We start from the raw sequence: 23,865 nt of genomic DNA on the forward strand, positions 1-23,865 counted from the left end.
GGGAAGGGCTCTTGGAGGGGTTGCATTATTGCCTCAGCAGTTGATCCCTTTGGCCATGCAGGTGGTTTGATACCTGTTACCTTTGTTTCGTTGTGTGACAGATGGATCAAAGTCTCAAGTTGCACGTCAGAGTCTAAACTACATCCAGGAAATTGGAAATGGCTGGTTTGGAAAGGTGAGGAGTTATCTTTTAATGTTGCACACATTGAGTCTTACTCCTAGCTGAGTATTCACTTCAAAATGGCACTCAAGGAAAAAAGAAATAGCATAAAGAAAGCCTGAAGTTTAATTGAGATTTCTTTGCATTCACTTTTTAACTGTAATCACAACACTAATAAGTACTTCTTAAATTTACATGCTGATTCTTAGTAGAGCTACTAGGCAGACGTTTCACTTCCATGGCTTTGAATTGTTACATTCTTCTTATTACCAAGTCTTTCTAGGAAACTCTTTTAAGTAAATAAGTGATCTTCACTAGAAAACATGTTTTCTGAAAGTTGACATATAGATCAGTTGTCAAGATTTATTAATCATGGATGTTTAATTATCAAAGCTCTGCTTGCCTTTGCAAAAAAATAAAAAGGCCAGCAAATCTTTCTTACAGCATGTTTTTAGCTCTTATTTTAATTTGCAGGAAGACTCTGAGTACTTTTTCCCCTCTTATTAAAGACACAATGCTATCTTTTTTTCAGGTTCTCCTTGGAGAGATCTACACAGGCACCAGTGTAGCAAGGGTAATAGTGAAGGAGCTGAAGGCAAGTGCAGGTCCCAAGGAACAAGAGCAGTTTTTAAGGAATGGAGAACCATATTAGTAAGTAATGTTTCACAGCTTCCTTCTGCTGCAGATGGATCAGGGGCATTGCTTTTGTTCAGTACTAGTGTCCCCACTTGCCCTCCCTTAGAACCGAAATGCTTGTCTTTAAAAAGTGATGCAGTCAGTGCAAAGTGAGCAGAAGGTGTGGTCATAGATCACCTTACCTGAATGTGCTGCAAGTGAATGGTCATGGAGTGGTCATCATTCTGTTCTTCATGCTTTCTTACACCCTGGTTATATTTGCATTTAGGCTTAAGTTGTTGGCAGCTGTCACAAGAAATTTCCTGCCTTCTGCTGCATTGGCACAAGTGGTTGGGAAGCAATTTAGAAAAAGTAACTGATCTGGCTGGGAACTAACCTGGCTAAGGAAAGGTTGGGCTTTTAGCCAGATCTGCACCTTGGTGTAGTTTCTGAACCAGTTGCATGCTTTTATTGTTGCTCCAAGGCTGGTGGGAGGATGAGTGACTTTCCTGTGGCAGTACTGGCTTCTGTGGCTCTGGGATGCTCTCAGATGAGCTGCAGCAGCACAGGCAGGTGGAACCTGTGGCTTTGGGTAGTTTGCACCACCCCCCTCAATGTTCTGGTTGAAACTTCTGGTGGGGATTTCAGTGTGTTGTGTTATACTGTGATCTTTCTGGCTTTAACTGTATTTTTTTCACTCCAGCATTCTTCAGCATCCAAATGTTCTCCAGTGTATTGGGCAATGTGTGGAAGCCATTCCTTATCTCCTAGTTTTTGAGTTCTGTGATTTGGTAAGTGCACTTATGCAAAGTTTTTCCACTGATGTAAATGGTCTGTGGTGCTTTTACAGCCCTTGCTCATGAAATGCTTGTTTTTCTTAACCAGATTAACCAGAATTTTGATTAACCAGAATTTCAGGAGACGTTTTTATTTAGAGACAGCAGAGTTACAATTTTTGGTTTGGACTCTTTTCAATTCATCATGTGCTTTCTAGGTGCTTTTGGAATGTTCTGAAGAGGGAAATAGTTGTTCTTTCTTTGATAAAGGAATTACTGGTCTCCTTCAGTCTGCCTTCAAGAGGGAGCTTGAAGGGCAGAGGATGTCTATCACATGTACGTGCCAACATCACATCCTAAATTGTATTTGCTGTCTGGGCAACCTTAATGGACTTTTATTACCATTTATATGAAAACGTTAATTGAGGAAAATTGAAGAATTTCCCTCCTTCTGCCTCCTCCCCCATCTCCAGAGTGCCCAAATTTTACCCATGCTGTGCAGCTTTGGGCTAAAGTGCAGCGGTGGGCTCGCTTCTGGAATTAGCCATATTGTAGCATAACACATTGCTGAACACAAACCCCAAAGTCCAGGGGTCTGACTAAACATTGACTCAGAAGCTGCTCTGAAGTTTGGTGTGCAGATACCATCTGAAGCAGAGCTCCTTGGAGAATACCGAGGGAGAATTGAACTCCAGACTGCACAGATGTTATTCAGAAACAAGTCTTTCAGAAAGAAGATAGCTTGCATTTATAAAATTCAGCAAAATCCTTTTTATCAGCTTTACAACTGCAGAATTTTCCTTTAAACTCAGGTGCACAAATCTGCTTGCAGCTGCATCTGTTGCCCCAAGCAATTTAAATGAGCTAACATGAACTTGAGTTTTCTTGAGAAACGTCAATTAATCTGTGACTTTAAATAACGATATTTTTTCATTGCTGCCCTTCTGCTTGGACACATTATCTGTGGTAAATTAATGAGACAGAAGTGCTGATAAAATCATTCTTTTTCAAATGGAAGAAATGCCTGGACTTTTTAAGTAACTGATCAAAGTGAAATGTTCCAGTTTTGCTAACAATTAAAAACTTGGTGCCTAAGGTTAACAGATAAGAGTTTTTTATAGTCTTTCAATATGTAGAAATAGAATACTTACTGGTTTTTAAACCTGCTATTCTAATTGGAGTTTCTTAAAAAGGACCCTTGAAAGAGAATTGCATTTTATGGAGTCCATCAGATACAGATCCAGATAAAATTTCACTGCTACCGTGTTTTCAAATAGTTACACAATTTAAACCAACTTTAAATTTAAAGATGGAGTAACTTTTGAAGATTGCCCTACTTTAGGTATACGGGAGAAAATAATATCCTTGTTTGATGCCTGATTATTTATGCCAGAAGTTGTCATGATCCTGCAGAGTAATCTGGAATGGATTTTACTTTAGGGGATAAAATAGATTTTCACTTTAACTGGGGGCAGTAAGCTTGACAGTTAAAGTGGTAGTTTTATAAATTTGAGTGTAGTTAGGTAATTTCTTTGGAATGGAAAATAAATGGGCTCATTTCTATTCCAAGTGAACTAAAACTTGTTTACAGAAAATTATATATTACACTGAGTTAAACATAACATTCATGTTAAAGGCTCACTTAAAGAGTTCTTGGTTGAGTATCTCCTAGACTTGGTGTGTGCACACAAATACACAGGGCCTGGTAATTTTGGAGTAAAGGGGAGAGAAGAGGCAGGAAGAAGGAAGCAGGACAGCACCATTTGGAATAGAAGGTGTTGGCTAAACTGCTTTTTTTAGTAGGCAGGTTTTTTAGGAGGCTTTTTATCACTGTGGCTGGAATGGCTGTTATTTGGATTTTTCAAACTTCTAGTAGTAAGTGATCTCAAAAGCTGGTAGCTCCTTTTGCATGTTTTTTTTCCCTTACATTGGGTGAATTCTGGTGTATGGAGATGCTTCCAAAACGTGCAGGAGTGATTCTGCAGCAGAAAGGCCCCAGGGGAAGCTGAAGGGGTTGGCTGAGGGTTTCAGTGTCTGTGGTGACTTGGTGTGGGAATCACCAAACATGGTCCTCTGGCTGCCAGTGGTGCAGTGCTGTGCTCAAGCCCTTTGCCTTGTTACTGGTGCTGTCTGTGCATATACAACAGAGTAAACTTGCTCTAATCCCTCAGACTTATGTGATTAAGTACTGGAAATTGTGAAATAAAGGTGTCAAGTCAACTGTGTTGGGTAGGAAAGGAACTATCTCCAGGTGACCAGTTCTTTTGAGGCCTTTTGGGCAACACCAACCTTGTTTTGCAACTTTGGCACGTAAAGTAATGAAAAATGTGGCTGTTCTGCTGATCAGCAGGGGCTGGAGGGTACAGTGGTTGTTTTATTCTCACTCCTTCAAACTCAGAGCCTATCACAGCGTGCACCCCTTTTGCTACTTGGCTCACTTGGATTTGTAGCCCTTTTAGGGCCAGTTGACCTTGCCTTGGCTGCTCAGGCAGCCCTGTTGGATTATCAGTTCCCAGGCTCCTTGGCATTGAAAGGGCTTGGTCAGAGGCACTGGAACTGGTGCAGAGAAAGCAGAGCTGTCAGGGTGGCAGTGCTGAATGTCAGGCAGGCTGGCTGACTTGTTTGCTTGGCCACAAAAACTCCTGATACGTTTGTGTTACCCAAGATTGCTGGTGGGGTGTGCAGTGACTGCTAGGGCTAACATTTACCCTATTTTATAGAAATGCTCAAAAAGGTCTCACACCCCCTCTCCCCATGTTGGTTGGCATAGTATGTTGGTGCAGTCTGCTATGAATAGTTAACTGTTCACTGTTAAACATTGTAGAATGATGCCAGGTTAAAAATAGTGGTAGCTGCCTTATTAACTTTAATATATTACTCAGCCCAGTGTGGCCAGCATTTTGTCAGCACAGCAAATCCTCTAATGGATTGACATAATTTATGAGAAAAGGAAAGTTATTCAAATGTGGAAGTTGCATGTAAGCTGTGAGGCCGATTTGCCTATCAAATCCTTACAGAAATTCTTCAGGTCCTGCAATTCCCTGAGCAGATGAGATCAGCAGGATGCAGTATTTGCCTGGAATGCTCTGTAGTTTGCTTTAGGGATGTTGCTGTTAGGAGAAGGTGCCAGCTTGCAGTGGTTAGTTCTTCTTTTAATTTGGGCTTTTTTTTTTTTTTTTTTTTTAATTGCTGCCACTTGAAAACGTCTTCAAATCAAAACAGAATCTTTGCAATGAAAACTTCATCATCAAAGAGTTCAATGAGTCTGTTTAATAATCATGGTCAATATGGATATGAGGCAGATAGATTTATCAGTGATGTGGTTTAAAAAGAAAGGGGAACTTGTCAATTCATGACAACTTCAGAAACTACGCCTGAGTTCAAAGACTCTGCTCTCAGCACTGTTTAATATTTCTTAAACATATATCTACCTAAGCAAGATTGGTGGGGAAGGAGCTCTATCCCATCCAGCAGTTTCATGGATTTCTTTTTAATGAAGTAACTGCAGGATTAGTGACACTGCAAAGCAGTGCAGGGGGAGACAGGGGGAGTGATTTCAGTTGTCCAAGAACTTTCAAAGGGATAATAAGGTCACACAGTATTGTGTGACTTGACAGGTAGTTTTCCACTTTGGTCATCTCTTTACATTTTTAAAACCATTATCTTCAATGCCTTCTGGGTTAAAAAGTCCTGTCAGAGCCGCGTCAGTGTTGGGTGTTTGTGTGAACCCAATACAGAATTTGCACAAACCAAAATGTGCCAAAGGTACCCTTGTAGATGTGCCCCAGCTTCTGCTGTCCCAGGGGAAAAAGCATGGCAAGATTGAAGTGGCTGAACTGCTCCTGACTGAACCGAGGAGGATGGGAGGAGAGGTGAAATCCAGTTCTTTGTGGAGTCCCAGGAGAGGAAGGAAAAGGCAGAGTAGCAGAGGAAGCTGGAGAGAAAGTAGAACCTTCCTCAAGCATGATTATTGAGCTTTTTATATTTAGATGTCTCTGCAGTGAATTTTGCAGAGCTGCATTTTTTTCAGATATAAATAACCTTTGATATTTGCTGCATTGGAAAGTCTGTCAATAAGGGGTCATTTTGTGGCTCTCAGTGTGGGGATAATATTGCTGTGTTGCTGCTGCCTGCTTTTAGGCAGGGAAGCATCCTTGGATAATTCAGGATAATTCTCCACTCCAGCTTCTTACTCAAAGCAGTGTCAGCCTGAGGTCAGACTGCATTTCTCAGAGTTATGTCCATTTGGATCCTGAGCACATCCAAGGATGGAAACTGCACCTTCTCTCTGAGCAACCTGCACTTCTGCTCATGTCCTTGTGTGGAAAACAGCTTTCCTTATACCGAGTCTGAGCTTCCCATGCTTCAGCTCATGCCTGTTGTGTCTCATCCTCTATCCATGGTCCACAGGGAGAACCTGGCTTAGCCTTTAATAACTCCATATGACCAGAGAACTGCTCCTGGGTGCTCCCAAAGCCTTCCTTCAGTTCCCTGAAGAAACAGGCAATTGCTTGGTACAAGTAATGTCCTTTAAAAGCAATACTAAAAATACCTGGTTTATATTTTTAACCTTGATTGTAGCTTTAATTAGAATGGAATGGGAACATGGCACCAGCGTGCTTCGAGGTGCTGGATTTAATAAAAGTTGGTTTTCCTACAAAAATAAGTGCCTGCATGAATAATTTACTAAATGAGGGATGTCACACAGCACCGCTGTTACTAATGCATTTAAAATTTAAAAAGTAATTCCTCGGTGCGCTCCAGGCATCCTAGGAACTTAATCCACCTGGGACAAGCCCCAAGCAAGCAGTTGCTGTTTTAATGAATGACAATTTAGGAGAGTTGGTCTTTTCTCCGGGCTCCTGCTGCCACCTACAGTCAGCTCCGTGCTTGTATTCCTTGGGCTCGTATTCCTGCTGGGAAACCGAGTGTGTTACAAGCGCTGTTCCTTCCCTGGTTGTTTGGAGCTCTGCTCTGGCAAGATGGGAAGAGGGAGGTCTGTGTTTTATATGGAAATGTTTATCCATATAAACCTGAGCCAGTGTGAAGTGGCAGTTGTAAGTCATAAAGATCATCTGGGAAACATTTTAAAAAATGTCATTCTGTAGGATGCAAATACATGAATGTTAACCTAATTTCTAGCTAAAAACAGGATAAAGAGAATGTAATGAAGGCTTCTGCAATGTTAAACAGAATTAGAAGTTCTGCATGTTTTCTCCTCAAGTGGTGTAGCTACTTACAGCATAAGTAGTATAATCCAAAGCAGATGAAGGTAGAATAGCTGCTTCTGTGTACTGTAGAATCTCTTCATGTTTTTAAAAATTAAAATGCTGTTTTGCAAAGGATTGGTGTCTGCTTCTGAGTAGTTCTTGTTTTATTAAACATAACCCAGGTTTGTGACTGTGTCCAGCTCAGCTGTCACTGCACCACAGACATTCTCTGCCTGACCTGTTGGAATTGTAAATTATCTGCCTCACTTAACACAATAAGGAGGAATGTGATCTTTCAGATATAGCTCCATAATGCATGTGAGCACCAGAGAGATCTTCAGTCTTTTCTGGACATCAGAGTGGCTTCTAGGCAGTGCAAAGACTGTCTTTTTGTCTGCTCAACCTCAGGATCTCCCTTCAGTCTCCTCCCTGGCCCAAGATCTAGGTAGACAATGGACATGGGCAGTTAGAGCCAGTGAAACAAGCTGGGATATAATATGTGCAGTCTCAACACAGAAACGCCCTCTGAAATAATTTGCTAAACTTACAGAAAGTCTGTATTTTAAATAACAAAAGCACAGGAGTGCTGGGTTTAAAGCCCCAACTGTGAGAAAAGGAACAACAATGGCATGAGAAACTTGTTCTTTTCCCCTGCTTGGACTCATTTACTGTAAGTCTTCCTTTTCCTGAATGTTTGGACAGCTTTCAGGTATTTTCCCTCTATTTCAAAGCTTTTCTTTTTTTAGCAGTTTATGAAGTGCTGCTCTGGCCTCATTAATTATGTGTCTGTTGCTCAGTGTTGCCTGGGATCAGGAAAACTGCTGCCATCACTGGAATTCCTGACTGGAGTGGGTGTATTACCATGCTTTTTATATTGAAAGCACTGTGAGCTGGCAGTGTCTGAAACCCTCTCCTGCTCTCTCCCTTCCATCCCTTACAAATTCCAGACAGTCGGCCTTGCTGATCCAGAGCACTTGAAAACTCATCTCATTTAAAAACAGCAGCTCATCAAACTCTGTGTTTTTTAATGGAAACTATTCATGTATGACAGGTTTTATGTGGCAGTCTGATCTAGGTTGTTAATTACTAATGATTTGATTAAAACCCCTGGAAATGCCAACACCACGTGCCTTAGATGGCTGCTGTGAGAATCCTTATGGAGAATGGGATCTTGAGATTATTTTATGAAGCACAAATGTGGTTAATAAAGTGCTGTGGTCAGTTGGATCTTTATGAAAAGATTTTCAGATTCAACCAACAGACAAGGCTGATGAACATTTTTAACTTCTTTTACAGGGTGACCTGAAAACTTACCTGTGCAATGAGCAGGAGCAGGTGAAGGGCGAGTCTCAGATCATGCTGCTGCAGAGGATGGCGTGTGAGATCGCTGCTGGCCTCGCTGTCATGCACAAACACAACTTTGTGCACAGGTACGGCTGCCAGGGAGCTCCCATCCAGCTGGGATGCACTCTGAAATTCCTGGGGGGGTTTTTGTTAGGATCCAGGCATTGAAGATTGTTCTCACGAGCTTCTGTCTGTGCCATACCCTGAGCCATGGATGGAGGGGTGATGCTGATGAAGGTGCTGATTGAGCTGCAGTGCTGTGCTGTTCCAGCTCCACCTGCCTGAGAGCCGAGCACCTGCAGCCCCCAGAACACAACCTGCTGCCAGGCCAACCCAGAATGTAGTTTGATTAATTCTTGGCCAAGTTAAACGTGTGTATTGTGGGGGGAGGTATGTTAGAATTTTGTGACAATGAACATTACCTGCTGTGAATTTTTGGTGGATTATAACAATTTAGGACTTCTGTTTGGTAATCTGTTACCTTTGTTACTAAAATTGGAAAAAAATTTCTTTCTAGTACAGTAAGGGAGAGACTGACTTTAGATACAAAATCTGAATAAAATGGGTGTTCTCTCCCTGAATTATTGTTCCTGTAACCTTTTCATCATCAGTAATTGAGGCAGTCAGATTTTGAAGTAATCATACTGGGAGAACAATTTTGTTCTAATTGGGGGGAATGCTAGATTTCTTTTTAATTAATATAATCATTTAAAATGAAATTTAATGTAGTTGGTATTGAAAGAATGACAGTAGCTGCAAAAAGCTGGGAAAATGTATTCATGAAACTAGTTGCTCAGAAAAATGCAAAAATTAATCTTTTGGCTTAAAGTGAAAAGGTTCTAAGGAACTGGAAGACATCAGCCTTTAGGATGATTAAAAAATGAAAGCATACATTTTCAGGGAAATACAGATAAACTGGGTAAATCATTATTCTGTGGATCTGCAAGATTCTCACTGTAAATGTTTACTTCTAGCAACACTATCCTGATGCTGTCAGAGTGTGTGGTAAATCTCCAGCATCAGTGATTTTGTTGTTAGTGGTAAATTCAAGCAGCCAAAAATTTTTCTCTTCCAGGATATTTATTTAAATAGCATAAAACAAGTTGGCAAGCTCTGGGGAATAATTGAAGGTTACAGATGTGTTTCTAACCTGTGTAGTTCAATGACTCTAGAAAGGAAAACATCACCTTTCTTTGAAACAGGAAAACTGTGTGGTTTTAAGACTGTTTGTACTTCAGAGACTTTTTTTAATCCACACAGAAGCAAAGGTAGAGCTGTTCCAGGGCATTTAATTGCCTGGTCCCCTTCTGTGAAAGTGAGGAGTGAAATATTTGAGCAATTAGTCTGCTGAGCTCTTTGCTGTCACAGTCACAGTTCCAGCTTCATTAAACTTGCATAAATTTCTGAGTTTGCACGATGGGTTTCCTAAAACAGCTTCTTGGTATTGTTGCAGCAGCACTGCTGGCTCATGAATACTTGTGCTCTGGTTCATGGTGCAAAGTAGAAGCAAGTTCTGTGTCTGTTCAAAAGCTTTTCAATTTGTTTATTAAAGGACTCCTATGAAGTATGTTACTTTTTCTGTTGGGCTTTTTCAAAGACTGTCTGTAGTTCTGGTTTGTGTGTAATGGATGGGTTTGTAACTTGGAGGAACTTCACTGCAGGTATAAGATATTACTGGTTGCTTAGTGTCATATTGTAAAGTATTTAAAGCCAGTCTGAATTGCTGATAGATTTTGCTTATGGCAAAATGCAAGACGTGCAGGGATAGGTGTGAAGAGAGACATGTCTGTGGTGTGTGAACAGCCTCAGTAATCTCCATGATAGGATTATTGTAGAATGAGCTGCACATAAATTCTGTGTGTGGTTTGAATGCTTAAGGATAAATGCCACTGCTCTAGAGAAGTGACTACACTTTAAACTTTTTATACAGGACAGCATAATAGTCTGGGGGTTTTTATATAAAATCTTTAAATGTGATTGCCTTCTCATTGGGTTTAGTTTTCTTTGCATTCCAGAACAGGTTCTGCTTGAGTGTGTGCCTGTAAACTGATTCTCTTTTGAAACAGTGGGAATGCCCAAGGGAAATCAAATCCTTCTGAGCACAAACAAATGTCCAATAAGTTCACTGTCAGGAGAAACCCCAGCAGTGTTGGCTGTTTCTGGAAGCGCTCAGTGTTTGTGCACAGCGGTGTCTGCTGTATTCCAGGGAGATACGGGATCAATTTTTGGCTCTTACAAAATTGATCAAACTGTCAGCAACAAGAGCGCTGTCTTAAGGTTTAGTTTGGATCAGAATGGTGCTTTTGAAATGGCTCTCCCCAGTTCCTGTGCCTGTGTTTGCACTCTGGATGAGCTGGTCTTTGAGAGAGCACAGGCTGGTTTGATGTCCTCCAGAGGCACTCAGGAGGCAGCTGCAGGAGCACATCCATCTGCACCCAGCTTGTTCAACCTTCAGCAGGATTTAGGTTTGTGGCATTGGCCTGCAGCTCATGCACGTGGGATTGTGGAAGTGTGTGCAGAGTGGATGCTGAATCCTGAGCACTGTTTGTGTTACTGATTTGTTCCCGCTACCTGTGAATAAGTCCTTGATTTCTTCATTATTTTTTTAAATAATGTTGTTGGCTTTTCATTTGGTATTTTAAGCTCTGGCCTGACTCTTCCAGGAGGTGTCACTTCTGTTAAGCCAGTTGTCTCAGTTTGCATGGAACACTTCTTGGGTTGTCTCACTGTCATTTGTTTGCGTTTTCAGTGACTTGGCCTTACGGAATTGCTTCCTGACATCCGATTTAAATGTCAAAGTAGGAGATTATGGGATAGGATTCAGTAGGTATAAGGTAAGTTAATCTACTTGTGCACCACTGTTTTTAAGGAATTGGGGCCTAAAGTTAAAACAAGCATCCTTTAAAGTTATAAAATGATACTACATTGTCCTTTATTTGAATAATGAACTTCCAAACTACAATTGGCAAATAACTGTAGCAAGTTCATGTAGCAGAATAAATGAACTTTTGAGGGATGAGTAGAATTTGTGCTTGTAGGAGGAAGCTTCCAGTGAATCTGCCTTTTTAGGTCCTATTTATAGTAGTCCTAAAATATGAACAAATTAATTTTAGTGAATTTTAAGGAAACAATTGAAAGAAAAATTCAAATACCTTAATGAAAATGTTAAAAATATTTAAATATAGCGAGAAAGTGAAAAATTAAAGACATTAATTAAAACGTTTTGTGAGTACTAAACCTTTAACAGGAAATTGGCATTCTGGTTTTCTGCTGTGCAGTGACTAGTGAATGCATTTCCTCAATTGCTTTATTCTCTGCTAGTTGGGGAAAATAGGATTTTTTTTTTAATTCTGATTTTTTTACATAGGCATCACATAAGACCATATTAAGGAAAGGACTGTCAGTGTCTGAAAGTTGATCCAGTGTTTGTTCAGTCTCCTTTTTTTTTTTGTTTTGTTTCCTTTTTTAATCAATAATTTAGGAAGATTATATTGAGACAGATGAGAAGAAACTTGTTCCTCTCCGCTGGACTGCACCTGAGTTAGTAACAAGTTTTCAAGACAGACTGTTATCAGCAGAGCAAAATAAATACAGTAACATATGGTATGTAGAAGGCCTGAAAAGTGCTTTAATGAGAGATTTTTGAACATATTTTCAAATGTTAAATGAAGGAGTAAATAGTATTGACATTGTCCTGATGCACTGCTTTCTTATTCCATCAGATGGACAGTAGGGTGATCTCTGTAAACCTGAAACTGTGCCTTGCTGTGGAAAGATGCTTAGAAATCTGTTGAGAGAATGGTTGGAGTAAGCGAAAATGTTTAGCAGAAAAATAGGTGCTTATGCTAATAAAAATCATTACTGTGTGTTTGCCAAGTGCCTTCAAATGTTTTTAAAGGAAAGAGATGGAAAATGGTGTTTCCAATCATGAGTAGGTGGGGATGACATGAAATGTTGATCCCACTAGACCCTGATTAAGTTCCAGTGGTAGAACAGTGGCATCTTAATTAAAATGCTGTGTTCTTGCTGCAGCATTTGAGGGCAGCAATTAACTGTTTGTCTCTGCTCCAAAGAGCTGATAGACAATGGCTGGGGAAGCTCTTGAAGAGGAACGGGTTTGAAATTGCCAAGTTCTACTTCAGTTCTCAAGCCCCAAGAAATTTGGATGATGGAAATTGTGGATTAGGCTAACGTTTCTGAAAACACTAATTAAAAACTAGGCTTTATTTGCTGATTTAAAGGTAGGGTTGCAGAAAGTAAGTGGCATAGATAGAAATTATGTAAATACTGATTTGCTTCCATCCTCCAAGTGAGCAAACAGCTCTGCTCTTCACCTTGGGTTAGTCCACCTGGACTACGAGCAGCTGGGGTCTTAAGGTTTCCAAATGGAATTTTAATGCCTTTCATACAGAACAGGTTTGGATTAGATGATTCCAGACACCACTTCCAATCTAAATTATGGTACTGTGACACATGCAGAGTGAGTTACTTTGCATTTTGAGCACAGAAAGATCGCTCGTGTATTAACTGTAATGACTGAAAATGTGATTAGTGTTGTGCACAGTGCATGTACAGCACTGAGCAGAGAGGCAGTTTTTGACCCCTGCAGCTTACAAATAAGGAATTTTTTGAAAGCTGAAACAGAGATGAGGTTTTTAGCAGTTTAACCCATAACTGCAGTTTCTGATGAAGGCTTTTCCTTCTGTTGAACTTGCCATAAGGCTCTTTCATCTTGCTTCTATACATATGCATAACAACTTGCTTCGATATATAATAATAAAAAGTTATCTTTTATTATATGTGTATTTTTTCCCCATGGTTGAGTCATTTAAGGCCTCTTATATTTTATTACCTTCATTGTCGTTGCCTTCAAGCAACTTCACTCTTCAGGCTTCTAACATTCTGTCAAATAAAACAAGGTAACAGGTTCTAAAGTTTAGAATTCCAGGGACAATGGGGAGTAGTATTTATTTCTTCTTGCCAGTTATGCTGTGCACGTCCTGACTTCCTTAGAACAGCAGCTCTGAGGTAGTTCTGGGAATGCACAGTGACTTGCTGCTCTGTCCCAGGTCCCTGGGGGTGACGCTGTGGGAGCTGTTCGAGAACGCTGCTCGGCCCTACTCCGACTTCTCCGACAGGGAAGTCCTGACCCACGTCATCAAGGAGAAGCAGGTGAAACCCTTCAAGCCACGCCTGGAGCAGCCCTACTCTGATAGATGGTAAACTTCAGATGTTTTTATTTATTCTTAAAGCTGCTGAAGAAGTTTCTCAAATTACTCCGCTCTCTTAAATGTACTGAAATTGTTCATGGAATCACGCTGCTGGCAAACCCTGGATGAAGGGAGTAGAAGGACTTGCTGTAGATGGAAGTTCTTGCCAGTAGTATTGGTACTCTAAGGCTTGTTAGATACGTGACTTTTATGAGTTCCTTTTCAGTGTGAAACCCACTGAAACCTGTTTCCATTTGTTAGGTATGAAGTCCTGCAGTTCTGCTGGCTGCCTCCAGAGAAGAGGCCGACGGCAGAGGAAGTGCACAGGCTGCTGACTTACCTGCGCATGCAGAGCCAGAGGGACTCGGAGATCGACTTTGAGCAGCAGTGGAATGCTCTGAAACCAAACACCTCAAACAGAGAAGCAAATAATTCTGCATTTCCCATCTTGGATCACTTCACAGGAGATCGACTCGGCCACGAGCTGGAGGAGGTTCTGACTGTGACTGAAACAAGCCATGGGCTCAGCTTTGAGTACATCTGGGAGGCAGCTAAGCACGATCACTTCGATGAGTGTGGTCCCGTGAATCCTGAGGAAGCAATGACCTACACAAGCATTTTCTACCCAGTGGAGGTGTTTGAGAGGTCACTTTCAGAGCAAGGATCGGGAGCCCAGGATGGAAGTGGCCAGGAGGCGTCACTCGCTGTCCCTGGGGTGTTACCTGTGTTTGATGCACACAAGCTTTCTGTGGGAAATGACTACTATATCCAGTTAGAGGAAAAAGGAAGTGGCTGCAGCATGAATTTTGATAACCAGTCCGTTGTATTAACAACAGAAGTCGATCATCAAGAAGCTGTACAAGAAAAAAGTTCTCATTTCACGGTTCTCAGGGATCTTGATGTTGAAGAATCTAGTACCGATGGGGACTTCTTCCACTACAACTCAGATCCTCAAGAGGAATTTTTGCCTGCTGCTGGTAGCCCAGAAAGCCCTTTCCAGAGTATATTTAATGACATTGACAGGTCAGAAGAACTGACAAACAGAAAAATACTTGGGTTTGCTGAAACAAATGATATTCCTAAAGACTTTAAACCAGCTGTTTTGAACTCAAACACAGATGATGGAAAGGCAGTAGGATGTTCTGAGAAGGAGCATTCTAGTCATACTTCTGAAAATGAAACAGTTTCCTTATGTGAGAATATCTCCAACCAGTCTGATACAATAACTTTAGAAGAACTTTCTGATAACTTCTTATTTCTCCAAGAGAAAAACTTATTAACAGGGTTGTTGTCTAACAGAACCAGCAGTGATCTGGGGCAAAAATCAGATGATGTTCTAAAAAGTATATTAGAAACTTCACATAAAAACTCTGTAGAGCCTGAGCCTGTGCTGGCTGAAAATGCACAGGTCTTCTCTTTAATACATGAAAGTCTTAAAGCAGTGAAAGATGAAAATTTTAACCCAGTAACGATGAATAAAGATCTGAATTCTCAGACTCCTGGAGAGGTGCAGGCATCCTCTAGTCCACCTGGAGCACTTAAATCACGTGATAAACATGCAAATCTTCCTATTTTGAAGGATGAGGGAAAACTTTTCAATGTAGAGGTGAATGAAGTTGTGTCCTGTAACACTGATACTCTCTGTCAGGAAGAGCTATCCTATAATGCCAAAAATAATAACATTGGAAATGGTCCTTATTACGGTGTTGCTGTGGAAGCAGATGAGTGTGATGGCCAGATTAAGCAGGGAGTGCTTTTCAAGTCTGATGAAATAACTTTGAATGGAGAAAAATGTAGTGATCAGGAAGACAGGAAAAGAAGCTTGCAAGATAGTTCTCCCATATTAAAAAAAAATGAATGTTTATTAGAGGAAATACAAGAAACAACAAATCACTTGGAGAACTGTAAGGATGTTCCAGAAGAGGTGACTTTAATTTCTGTTGCTGCTTCAGACTGTACAAGTCAGGACAGTCTTTTGGAAGACAGCCCTTCTCCTGTGCAAACTGCAGAACAAGCCTTAGAGACACCTGATTCTTTGGATTCTTTAGATGTAAACGAGGTTTTAGAATCTTTACAGACTCAAAGTCCTCAGAAACTTTTGCCACCCGATAAACCTGCTGACAGTGGCTATGAAACAGAAAACCTGGAGTCTCCAGAATGGACTTCCCATATCCCTGTTGAGGATGCTTCCAGTGTGGACACAGCTCTGTGTGTTGTCAGTGAGAACAGTGGCAGTGCTTTACCCTCCAACCCAGTCATCATTGTTTCAGAAGCAGCAGCTTGTTTAGATGCAGTGAACAGCAATTTTGAAATAACCCCAGTGGTTTTTCTGGGTGGAAATCAAAATTCCTACAGAGACTCTGCCTATTTCTCTGATAATGATTCTGAGCCAGATAAAAAACAAGAGGAGTCTGTAAATCTGTCCAGAGAGACTGTGTGTGTTGTTCCTTCCACCAGAGGGGAGAATCACACACAAGAGGCTTTTGGTTTAGAGGAGAGCCAGCAAATCTGTGATGTGAGGAGTTACCAGGAGGATGATGATCAAAACACAACACTAGAACTACACCACGATTTAGAGATCCAGGAGATGGATGTGGGGATGCAGGGGTGTCCTGATGAGTGGGCTGAGGCAACTCTTACTTCCCTGGGAATAGAGATGGAAGGCAACCTAAGGGATGAAATAAAACTATCAGAGACATCCCATAAAAGTGTCTCCTGTGTTGGCACTAACACTGCAGAACTTCTTTCACACAGAGACTTAAAGTCTGTGCACAACATGCACGGGCCTTTAGATCTGAGTACCAGTGAGAAATCCTTCTACCACATGGAAGGGCAAAAGCTGAAAGAGCCAGATATTGAGGGAAAATACCTTGGCAAACTCAGTGTTTCTGGAATGCTTGATTTAGAGGATGGTGATGATGCAGATGAGGAAGATGAAAACAGTGATTCTGAGGATGACATGAGGACTTTTCATATGCATAGTCTGAGTTCTGACAGTGAAGATGAAACTGTTCATCAAGTACCTGAGATAGTTACTGACAAGGATGATGGAAAGCATTTGAGAAGCTTGTTGAAACTTCCAAAACCTCTGAATGAAAGGCAACACGAGCTTTGGAAAGATGAGAAAAAGGCTGTAACATTCTTTGATGATGTGACAGTCTATTTGTTTGATCAGGTAATGTTTTAATTACTAACTGAAGTTCTTGTTGGTTTGATTTTCTTGTGTGTGTGTGTTAAACGAGAAGCAGTAGAATAAATAGGTTAATATTTGGGAAAACCTTGTTCCAACATTACCTTTCTTGTTTTGGCAGTGTTAGAGCTTGGTTGTGATGTGGGTTATTTTTATATATAAGAAAGAAAAAAAGAAAGAATTTTTGCTTGGCTAGGTGCAGTTTTGTGTTGCTGGTAGAATAGCAGCACTAATTTTAAGTGAAGGAGGGTTTTGCTTTGGGCGTGGTTGGTTGCCAAGTCCTGAATCTCCATTGCTGTTGGACCCTTGACTGCACGTGCTGAGTGAAACATGGTTTTTAGTGATGTTTGTGTGATGTTTGTAAGCTGTGTTTAATTTGAATATGTGAGACAGCATCTCTGTGGACCAGATCTGATGAATTGATTTTGACAGAATGTTGTTGTAACTTTATAGAAGCAGCTTATCTGTTTAATGTGTTTGAGGACTTTAAGTTCAGATACTTTTATAAAAGAAAAGAACTAAGGGAAAAAAGCCAACAACTAACCAAACAAAGACAAACTGAAACCTGACTCTGAATCTTGTGTTACTTAACATTAAAGCAAATTTACCTAAAATCACAAAGATGAGAACAGCATTTAAATGGTAATGCTAATTTTTATGAATCCAGTGGGATTCACGTCCAGTGAAATACTGATCTGCTTATAAAATCCGAAGTTACCTTTATTTCCCTGTCTGCTTTATCAATTTTTAACTTCTGTAACTGGATACAGAGGGGATTGTATTTTAACATTATGGCACCTAAACTAGTCCAGTGAGTTTAAAAGAACAGCCACATTGTCAAGCTTCGGAAATGTTGCTTATGCTGACGCACATAAATATTGGAGTTAATTGTGTTTTGGAATAGAAACCAGAGGTGATATATTTGTGTTTGGGTAGCCTGTGGAATAGTAACCCTTTTGTCAGAGGGGAAGGAAAAAAGTTAGCTGTATTTAAACTGCTCTTAGTTGGTGAACTCTTTACTTGTTATTCCAGTAACTGATAAAATGTTGGCTACTTCCAACACCGGCTGTACAAAGTCTGTCTCTTTATCCTAAGGCTCGATTAAGGGATTCCAAAGAAAAATAAAATGTTGGGAGATGGGATAAGACTTTATTAAAGAGGAAAAAAAACCCTACCTATGTTAGGCTGATAAGTGAACTCTTTTCCATTGGAAAGTATTTTAACTTTGTTCCTAGAAATATGAAACCTTTTTATATAATAAATAACATTTAAATAGTGAATTCCTGCTTGTATTTTTGCATAGACTTTAGCATAGAACTAGAAGTCAGGCATGTGCCTAATCTATAGCTCAGAGTTTTGTTGTGTAACAGGAACAGTTCACAGACCTTTTAATTGCTCACTCGACCTGAGGGCAGTGTGGGGCAGTGTGTTTGTGGTGCAGGGACACGTGTGGAAAAGAATGAAAGCAGTGACTTTGTTTGCCTCAGGAAACACCCACCAAGGAGCTGGGGAGCCGTGGGGTGGACGTGAACGGGGAAGGCGCTGGCAGCTCTCCTGTCCCATCCTCCAGCCTTGGCTACCTCAACAGATTTGCAAATTCAGAAAGCTCAACAGATGAAGAAGGTACTTGGATATATTTATACACAGCAGGGACTGAGACTGGTTTGTGCACAGTCTTTTATGAAATGTCATTTAAATTAAATGTGACCTGTAAATTCCCTCTACCATGGTGGCTTCAGCTTGGCATCCTAAGCACACGCTGCAGTTGGGCTCAATTCCCGTGTTCCTGAGGATAAAATGTGATCCTGGTTGTTTATGTATTGAAATGTCCGTGGTATCCTGAGAGGACACCGAACTGTGGGTGACAAATCTCTAGCCCAGCACTAGAGGTTTTCTTTGGGGTTAATGCAGCGTTCCAGGGGCTTACTTGTAAAACTGTGTGTGACCTTCCCTTCCAGAACTGTAATGATGCTTTTTGCTTTTTTTTTCCCCTCAAGGTGGGGGTTTTGAGTGGGATGATGACTTCTCCTCTCCAGAGCCATCCTTTCTATCCAAGGCAGCTAACAGTCTCATTGGTTCCAAATCACCCCTTCAGCCATCAAAGTACTTGTCTCCACCTCCACCTTCCAGGACTCTTGATCAGAACTGGTCACATCCATCCCCTTATTCCAGATTCTCCATCTCTCCTGCAAACATGGCAAGCTTTTCTCTTACACATCTTACAGATTCAGATATAGAGCAAGGAGGTAAGTGATTCAGTTGTAACAATTATTTTAAAGATACAAATTACAAACCTTATGCGAAGATACAAGCCATGGATACAACAAATCTAGTTCTCTTTTAAATGCTTAATTTATAGATTTATTTTTAGCACTATAAAGGTAATCTCTTGTGTTTCAGTTAAGAGATAGCTTTCCACAGAGATTGGGATTATTTGCATCCAAGTTGCTACAAGCTTGTGGTTGAACTGTCTATGGAACACTTATAGGACAAGCTCTCAATTTTTCTGTTAAAAAACCCCACTGCTGTATTTATATAAATAAAACCTCTGTAGTGCTTAAGCAGTGCCACACTATGGCACTTGATAATTCTCGTTACTGCACTGTCATAAGTCACAGTTGTGTTTTCATTGCACAGGTGAGGATGCCAGCAGTGTAATGTTTCCACATTATTGTGTGAGCTTATTTTACAGTCTAGTTTCTTTCCACATTGCTTTTTAGTCAGTGCATTCTTGACATCCTCTCAAGAACTGCAGCATGTTTTCAGGAACTGTGAGTAGGATTGTTTCTGTTGGGAGAGCCAAACAGTCTCTTCAGAGCAAGATCCAGCAGTGGATTTATTAATAAGCCTTGTCTGTAACAAAAAGCTTATTTAAGCTTTGATACTTTCCTGAGGGCTAAGAGAAGCAAAAGTAAGGAGACTTGGATCAGTTTGGCATATTATTTTAATCTCAATAACACATTGCATTATTAAAACTAAATATTACTGATTGCAGAGCCTTGCTAATGGGCAATGTCTATAAAAGTGTAATCAGCGTTAAAGAGTTGTATTGTTCTTGTATTGTGCTTATTGATTAGATAATATTTGCTGCTTAGGAACTTACAGATAAGAGAGATTGTTTTGGACATCCTGCATTGCCTTTTGTGTCCTGGGAAGTGACATTGAACTGTGTGATTGAAGCAGATGTCTGTGAATAAATGTACCAAATGTTTACAGTAGTTGAAGGCCGTAGGGAAAGATTAACCAAAACTTGGAAGTGCAGAGCAGCAGAAGGCCAAGTTCTAGGAAGAGTCTTGGAAAGAAGTGAGGGTCGTGCAGAAGAATCTCACTGTACATTATGACCTTTCCTCTGTTAACAGGAAGCAGCGAAGATGGAGAAAAAGATTAAATTAATTTAAGTTTCCTCGGACTACATACATAAAACAGCCAGACTTTGTGTCTGAGACTTCTTTATGTAAACCCTGGATCCTCCTGGAGGGACACAGGTAACCAAGAAGTACTGAGAAACGAAAGTAAACACTGAAAGCAATGTTAAATCAGGACATTAATTTGAATGTGTATTTAACTTTGTAATGTATTTTTAAATCAGTGCAATTTTGCTTTTCATTGAAAGACGACTCTGCCGCTGTTTTCAAGTACTTGAAGTATTTTTCAGATAACTTAAACAAGTAAAGCAATTACACTACAGTCTGGTTTATGTATGAGATTGTATAATATTCTTTTTATATTTTTCCATGTAGTTCATTATCTATTTGAACCTACACCTGTTGTAGAATTGTGTATAACTGTCCTGTGCAACAGGTGGCTGTGTTGATGGAACTGTATGAATGATAGTTGATCAGTAGTGAGCCATATTTATTCAAAAAGATATCACTACATATTACTTTGCTTATTACAATTGCACTATGGATTATTCTTCCTTTATTTCCTGATGATGTACAGAATCAGAATCTTAAATCTTTCGAGGAAAATAAGACAAGTTGAATTGGCCCAGTTATCCAGTTTAATTTGTCCTTTTTTGTAGCCTTTGCTATGCACGGTACTTGTAAAACGTACATAACTTCTGAGTATTATGTTAGACTTGCTGAAATCTTATATTCAGTACCATTTCTAAATGATAATGATTATAGAATGGTTGTTAGTGTTCATGTTTTATAGGAAACTGGAAAAGAATATATGATATACTCTGGAATTTTTAGATGAAAGAGAGAATGTCTCTTAATTCCTGCGTATGATCCTACTGACTGCTCAAACTGTAATAGCATCTGACTATATCACAATTAAGGGCCTTCCAGTTTTTACTGCAATTTCTGCCTTGGAGAAAGAAGAGGAAAAATTGGCTGTACAAAACTGTGGAATTTATGACTCTTATAAAAAGACTAATTTCAGTAGCCTGGCTTTGGGCACACTGGGCCCTTCAGTTGTACATTCTGTGAATTCTGAAGCTCCTCTGAAGGAGCTGCCTTCAGAGGCTTGTGGTAAATCTACCTCTCGGTGATGTGATGACAGGGAAGGTTTGGATTGACGGTTAATGCCCAGTTTTGCACCCCTGGTAAGGCCAGACCCACTTTAAGATGTCTGCAAGGTACACCTTGAAATGCATCCTGAGCAAAGGGGGCAATCCTGTAAGTTGGCTCTGAAGTGTGTAGGGAAGGGAAGACGCTGGGGGGGTTGAACCCTCCCACCCTCCCCCTCATCTGGCTGGTTCAACCCTTTCAACTGCTCGGAAAAAAGAGATCCTTAATCGTTACTGCAAAGGGAGTTCAGCTGAGAAACAAATCCCTGACCTCTTGGAATGCCTTATGCAGCTGTGGATCTGCAGGAAACACTGACAGGAACAGTTTACCTGGGTTTGTGTTTTAGGGCACTACAATACAAATCTACTGAAACACGAACTACTTTGTATTTTAGTGGTGGTTTTGGCAGGGCTTGAGTTAACGGTGTCCAAGTGCTCTGTGTCCAGATCCAGTCACCAGAGAATTTGCATCAGATGAAGATGGGAAAACTAGATATTTTCAGATGTGTAATTTTTTTTTTGTATACCTCTGTATTACTTCTGATTTTTAAATATGTTTTAAAATGACAGGAATATGTCAGTTGTGGTTTTTTTTTTTTTCCCAACATTGTTTAGCCCTTAACCAGAATGGCTTCCATACTGATCAAAAGGGAACGATGTAGTTATTATGTTATTTGAAGTTGCCAATGAATTGTTGAGATTTCTTTTTCTGATGAGGCACTCAGGTTTGGAGTTAGTCAGAACTGTTCTTCAGTATGAAGTGAGGAACTGAATTTTCCCATGGACTTTTCCCAGAACATGATTTAAAAGGCAAAGTCAAGTAGTTCTTAATACAGGCTTACAGTATATACTGTAGAGGGTTTAAGGAAGCTGTGCACTGCAAATATTTAAAAATATTGCTAATAGACTTTGTGCACAAATTATTGCTTAGAAATTCCGTAATTCCAACTATAAACTCCGTGATACAGCTAGAGTTAGGGCATTTCATCTGTCTTTACAATTCTCACCATAATAAGAGTGAAATTCCACAATGGTCTGCAGAGAACGTGTGGCTTGTCTGCCTGGTGTGGTGAGAAGCCTGTCAGACCTGGAGTTCAGCCTTAATTTTGAATCATTTGATTTACAAAATTAGTCCAGAGTTAAGTAAAAGCATATACTGCAGAATGTTGTAATTTGGTGGTTCATTTTGTTTCTTAAAAGTCTGGAGAATCAGATGTTTATCTTGCACATCAGGAATTTCCTTTGCTTGATGGGAATCCAAGATTTTTATTCTTTACCTGAGTTTAAAGAAAATCTTACACAGGAAGTGAAAGTTTACTCCTTTGTCCACATGGACTCATTGCTAATGAATTGCCAAAGGAGCATTTTTTCCAAAATTAGATGTGTAATATATTAAGCAAGGTAATGTCCTTTTTAGCTGTACAATGAAGAGAAAGAAATATTTAAAGTTGACTCACCTCAGTTTAAACAAGGATTTTAATTTCAGTAATCCAGTAGGCTGGATTGCAATAATATAAATGGTCTTTTGGGGGAAAAATATACTTAAATATACTGATCAACTACTAGCAATACTTCAATATCTGCCTGGCAGTCAAGTGGCACAATGAAGATGAATCAGTAATTCCAATGTGTTCCATTCTAAAGAGGGGATTTGTCACCAACCATTCACTACAGGTAATTTCTTGCACTAGCTACTTAAGCCTGGGCTCTCTTTGAGAAGTACATGTATCTATTTTCAATGGTTTATTATGAGGACTGCTTACAGTTTAATTCCTTCTCTAGTAGAATACCTGGATTGTCTGAAAAACGAAGGCATTGTCTCAGTTTGGTTACTAAAGATATTTTAAAAGCTCTGATTTTTCCCACCTGAATAAGTTTGTTTAAAGCTTGGAATCTATAGTAAGAAGCGAAGAGAGCGAGAAGAGTGTCCAGTTTCAGTGGGAACACCTGTACCCTCCCCGGTCCCCCAGCTGCAGATACATTGTGCATACCTGCATTTATGGAAATTGCCATTTTCATGAAATGAGTGGATTTAACGTTTTATTTTTTTTTCTCATATCCTTGTTGATGCACTAATGAAAGCCATTTAAGCCTCATTCTTTTTATCAGTATTTTTAGCAGATTTTTATGTAGTACTCAATCTCTTTCATGAGGAGGCTGGTTGGTAGAGAGACCTTTTTTTATTTTACAATTAAGCACTATCCTAAAATGTCAGCGTCGTCAGGTGTCAGTGACATGGCTATTTGTGTTGGAGTTGCTGAAAGGTGGAATCCAAGTATTTTAGCCTTATAAGAAATAGCCTTAAATAAGAATGGAGTGTACAAAATTACTTCAGCTTTAAGTCACACAGAAATATCCTTGTATGCTAATGGTTTTGGTTCAAAACAGGAGGAAATCTAGAGGAGAGTCAAGCATCATATAAACTTATTGAAAATAAGTATTTGTAATACCAGCAGCCTGTTTTTCAGAAACTTGAATATGACTTACAGTTAGTTTTGTTTATGAAATTGTTTGAACTTGCACAGATGTAGGTGTAACTTAAATGATAAATGGTACTGATGTGTGTGTATATATAATGTTTAATTCTATTTGTAAATGAGAAACTATGTAACAAAATCATAGGTATGAGGTTTTCCTATTGTAATTTAATACAGGTATGAGGTTTATGGCAATATATCATAGTTAATGAAATTTCAGGTCAAAATGTCTTTAAATTGTGTACATTTTTAAATTGTAATTTCTACTGTATATTGATTATCATGCATAGTGTGATTCAAGAAACTGCTTGTAATTTAAAAATATTTAATATTAAAAATAAAATACAGTTATATATTTATAATCTCT

At 39.7% G+C, this 23,865-nt stretch overlaps 1 protein-coding gene across 2 annotated transcripts in view; it reads left to right on the forward strand.

Moving 5' to 3' along the window:
* Positions 1–23,865, forward strand: part of LMTK2 (lemur tyrosine kinase 2) — a 39,952-nt gene that overhangs the window by 15,955 nt on the left and 132 nt on the right. The window contains exons 4-14 of one of the 2 annotated variants that reach the window (XR_003570565.1): positions 102–175; positions 693–811; positions 1,479–1,566; positions 8,058–8,191; positions 10,855–10,939; positions 11,587–11,708; positions 13,175–13,324; positions 13,577–16,490; positions 17,993–18,128; positions 18,503–18,751; positions 19,865–19,990. Coding sequence is in view for 1 of the 2 variants with exons in the window: in XM_027878167.1 (XP_027733968.1) it covers positions 102–175; positions 693–811; positions 1,479–1,566; positions 8,058–8,191; positions 10,855–10,939; positions 11,587–11,708; positions 13,175–13,324; positions 13,577–16,490; positions 17,993–18,128; positions 18,503–18,751; positions 19,865–19,893 (4,100 nt within the window). In the remaining variant the exon portion in view is untranslated. Of the gene's footprint in view, positions 1–101; positions 176–692; positions 812–1,478; positions 1,567–8,057; positions 8,192–10,854; positions 10,940–11,586; positions 11,709–13,174; positions 13,325–13,576; positions 16,491–17,992; positions 18,129–18,502; positions 18,752–19,864; positions 23,861–23,865 lie in introns of those variants that run through there. The other variant, XM_027878167.1, reaches the window with a different exon arrangement.

The sequence above is a fragment of the Empidonax traillii genome, unplaced genomic scaffold, assembly GCF_003031625.1.
Source record: "Empidonax traillii isolate 1590-97213 ecotype Southwest subspecies unplaced genomic scaffold, ASM303162v1 scaffold39:size2480183, whole genome shotgun sequence".
Taxonomy (NCBI): domain Eukaryota; kingdom Metazoa; phylum Chordata; class Aves; order Passeriformes; family Tyrannidae; genus Empidonax; species Empidonax traillii.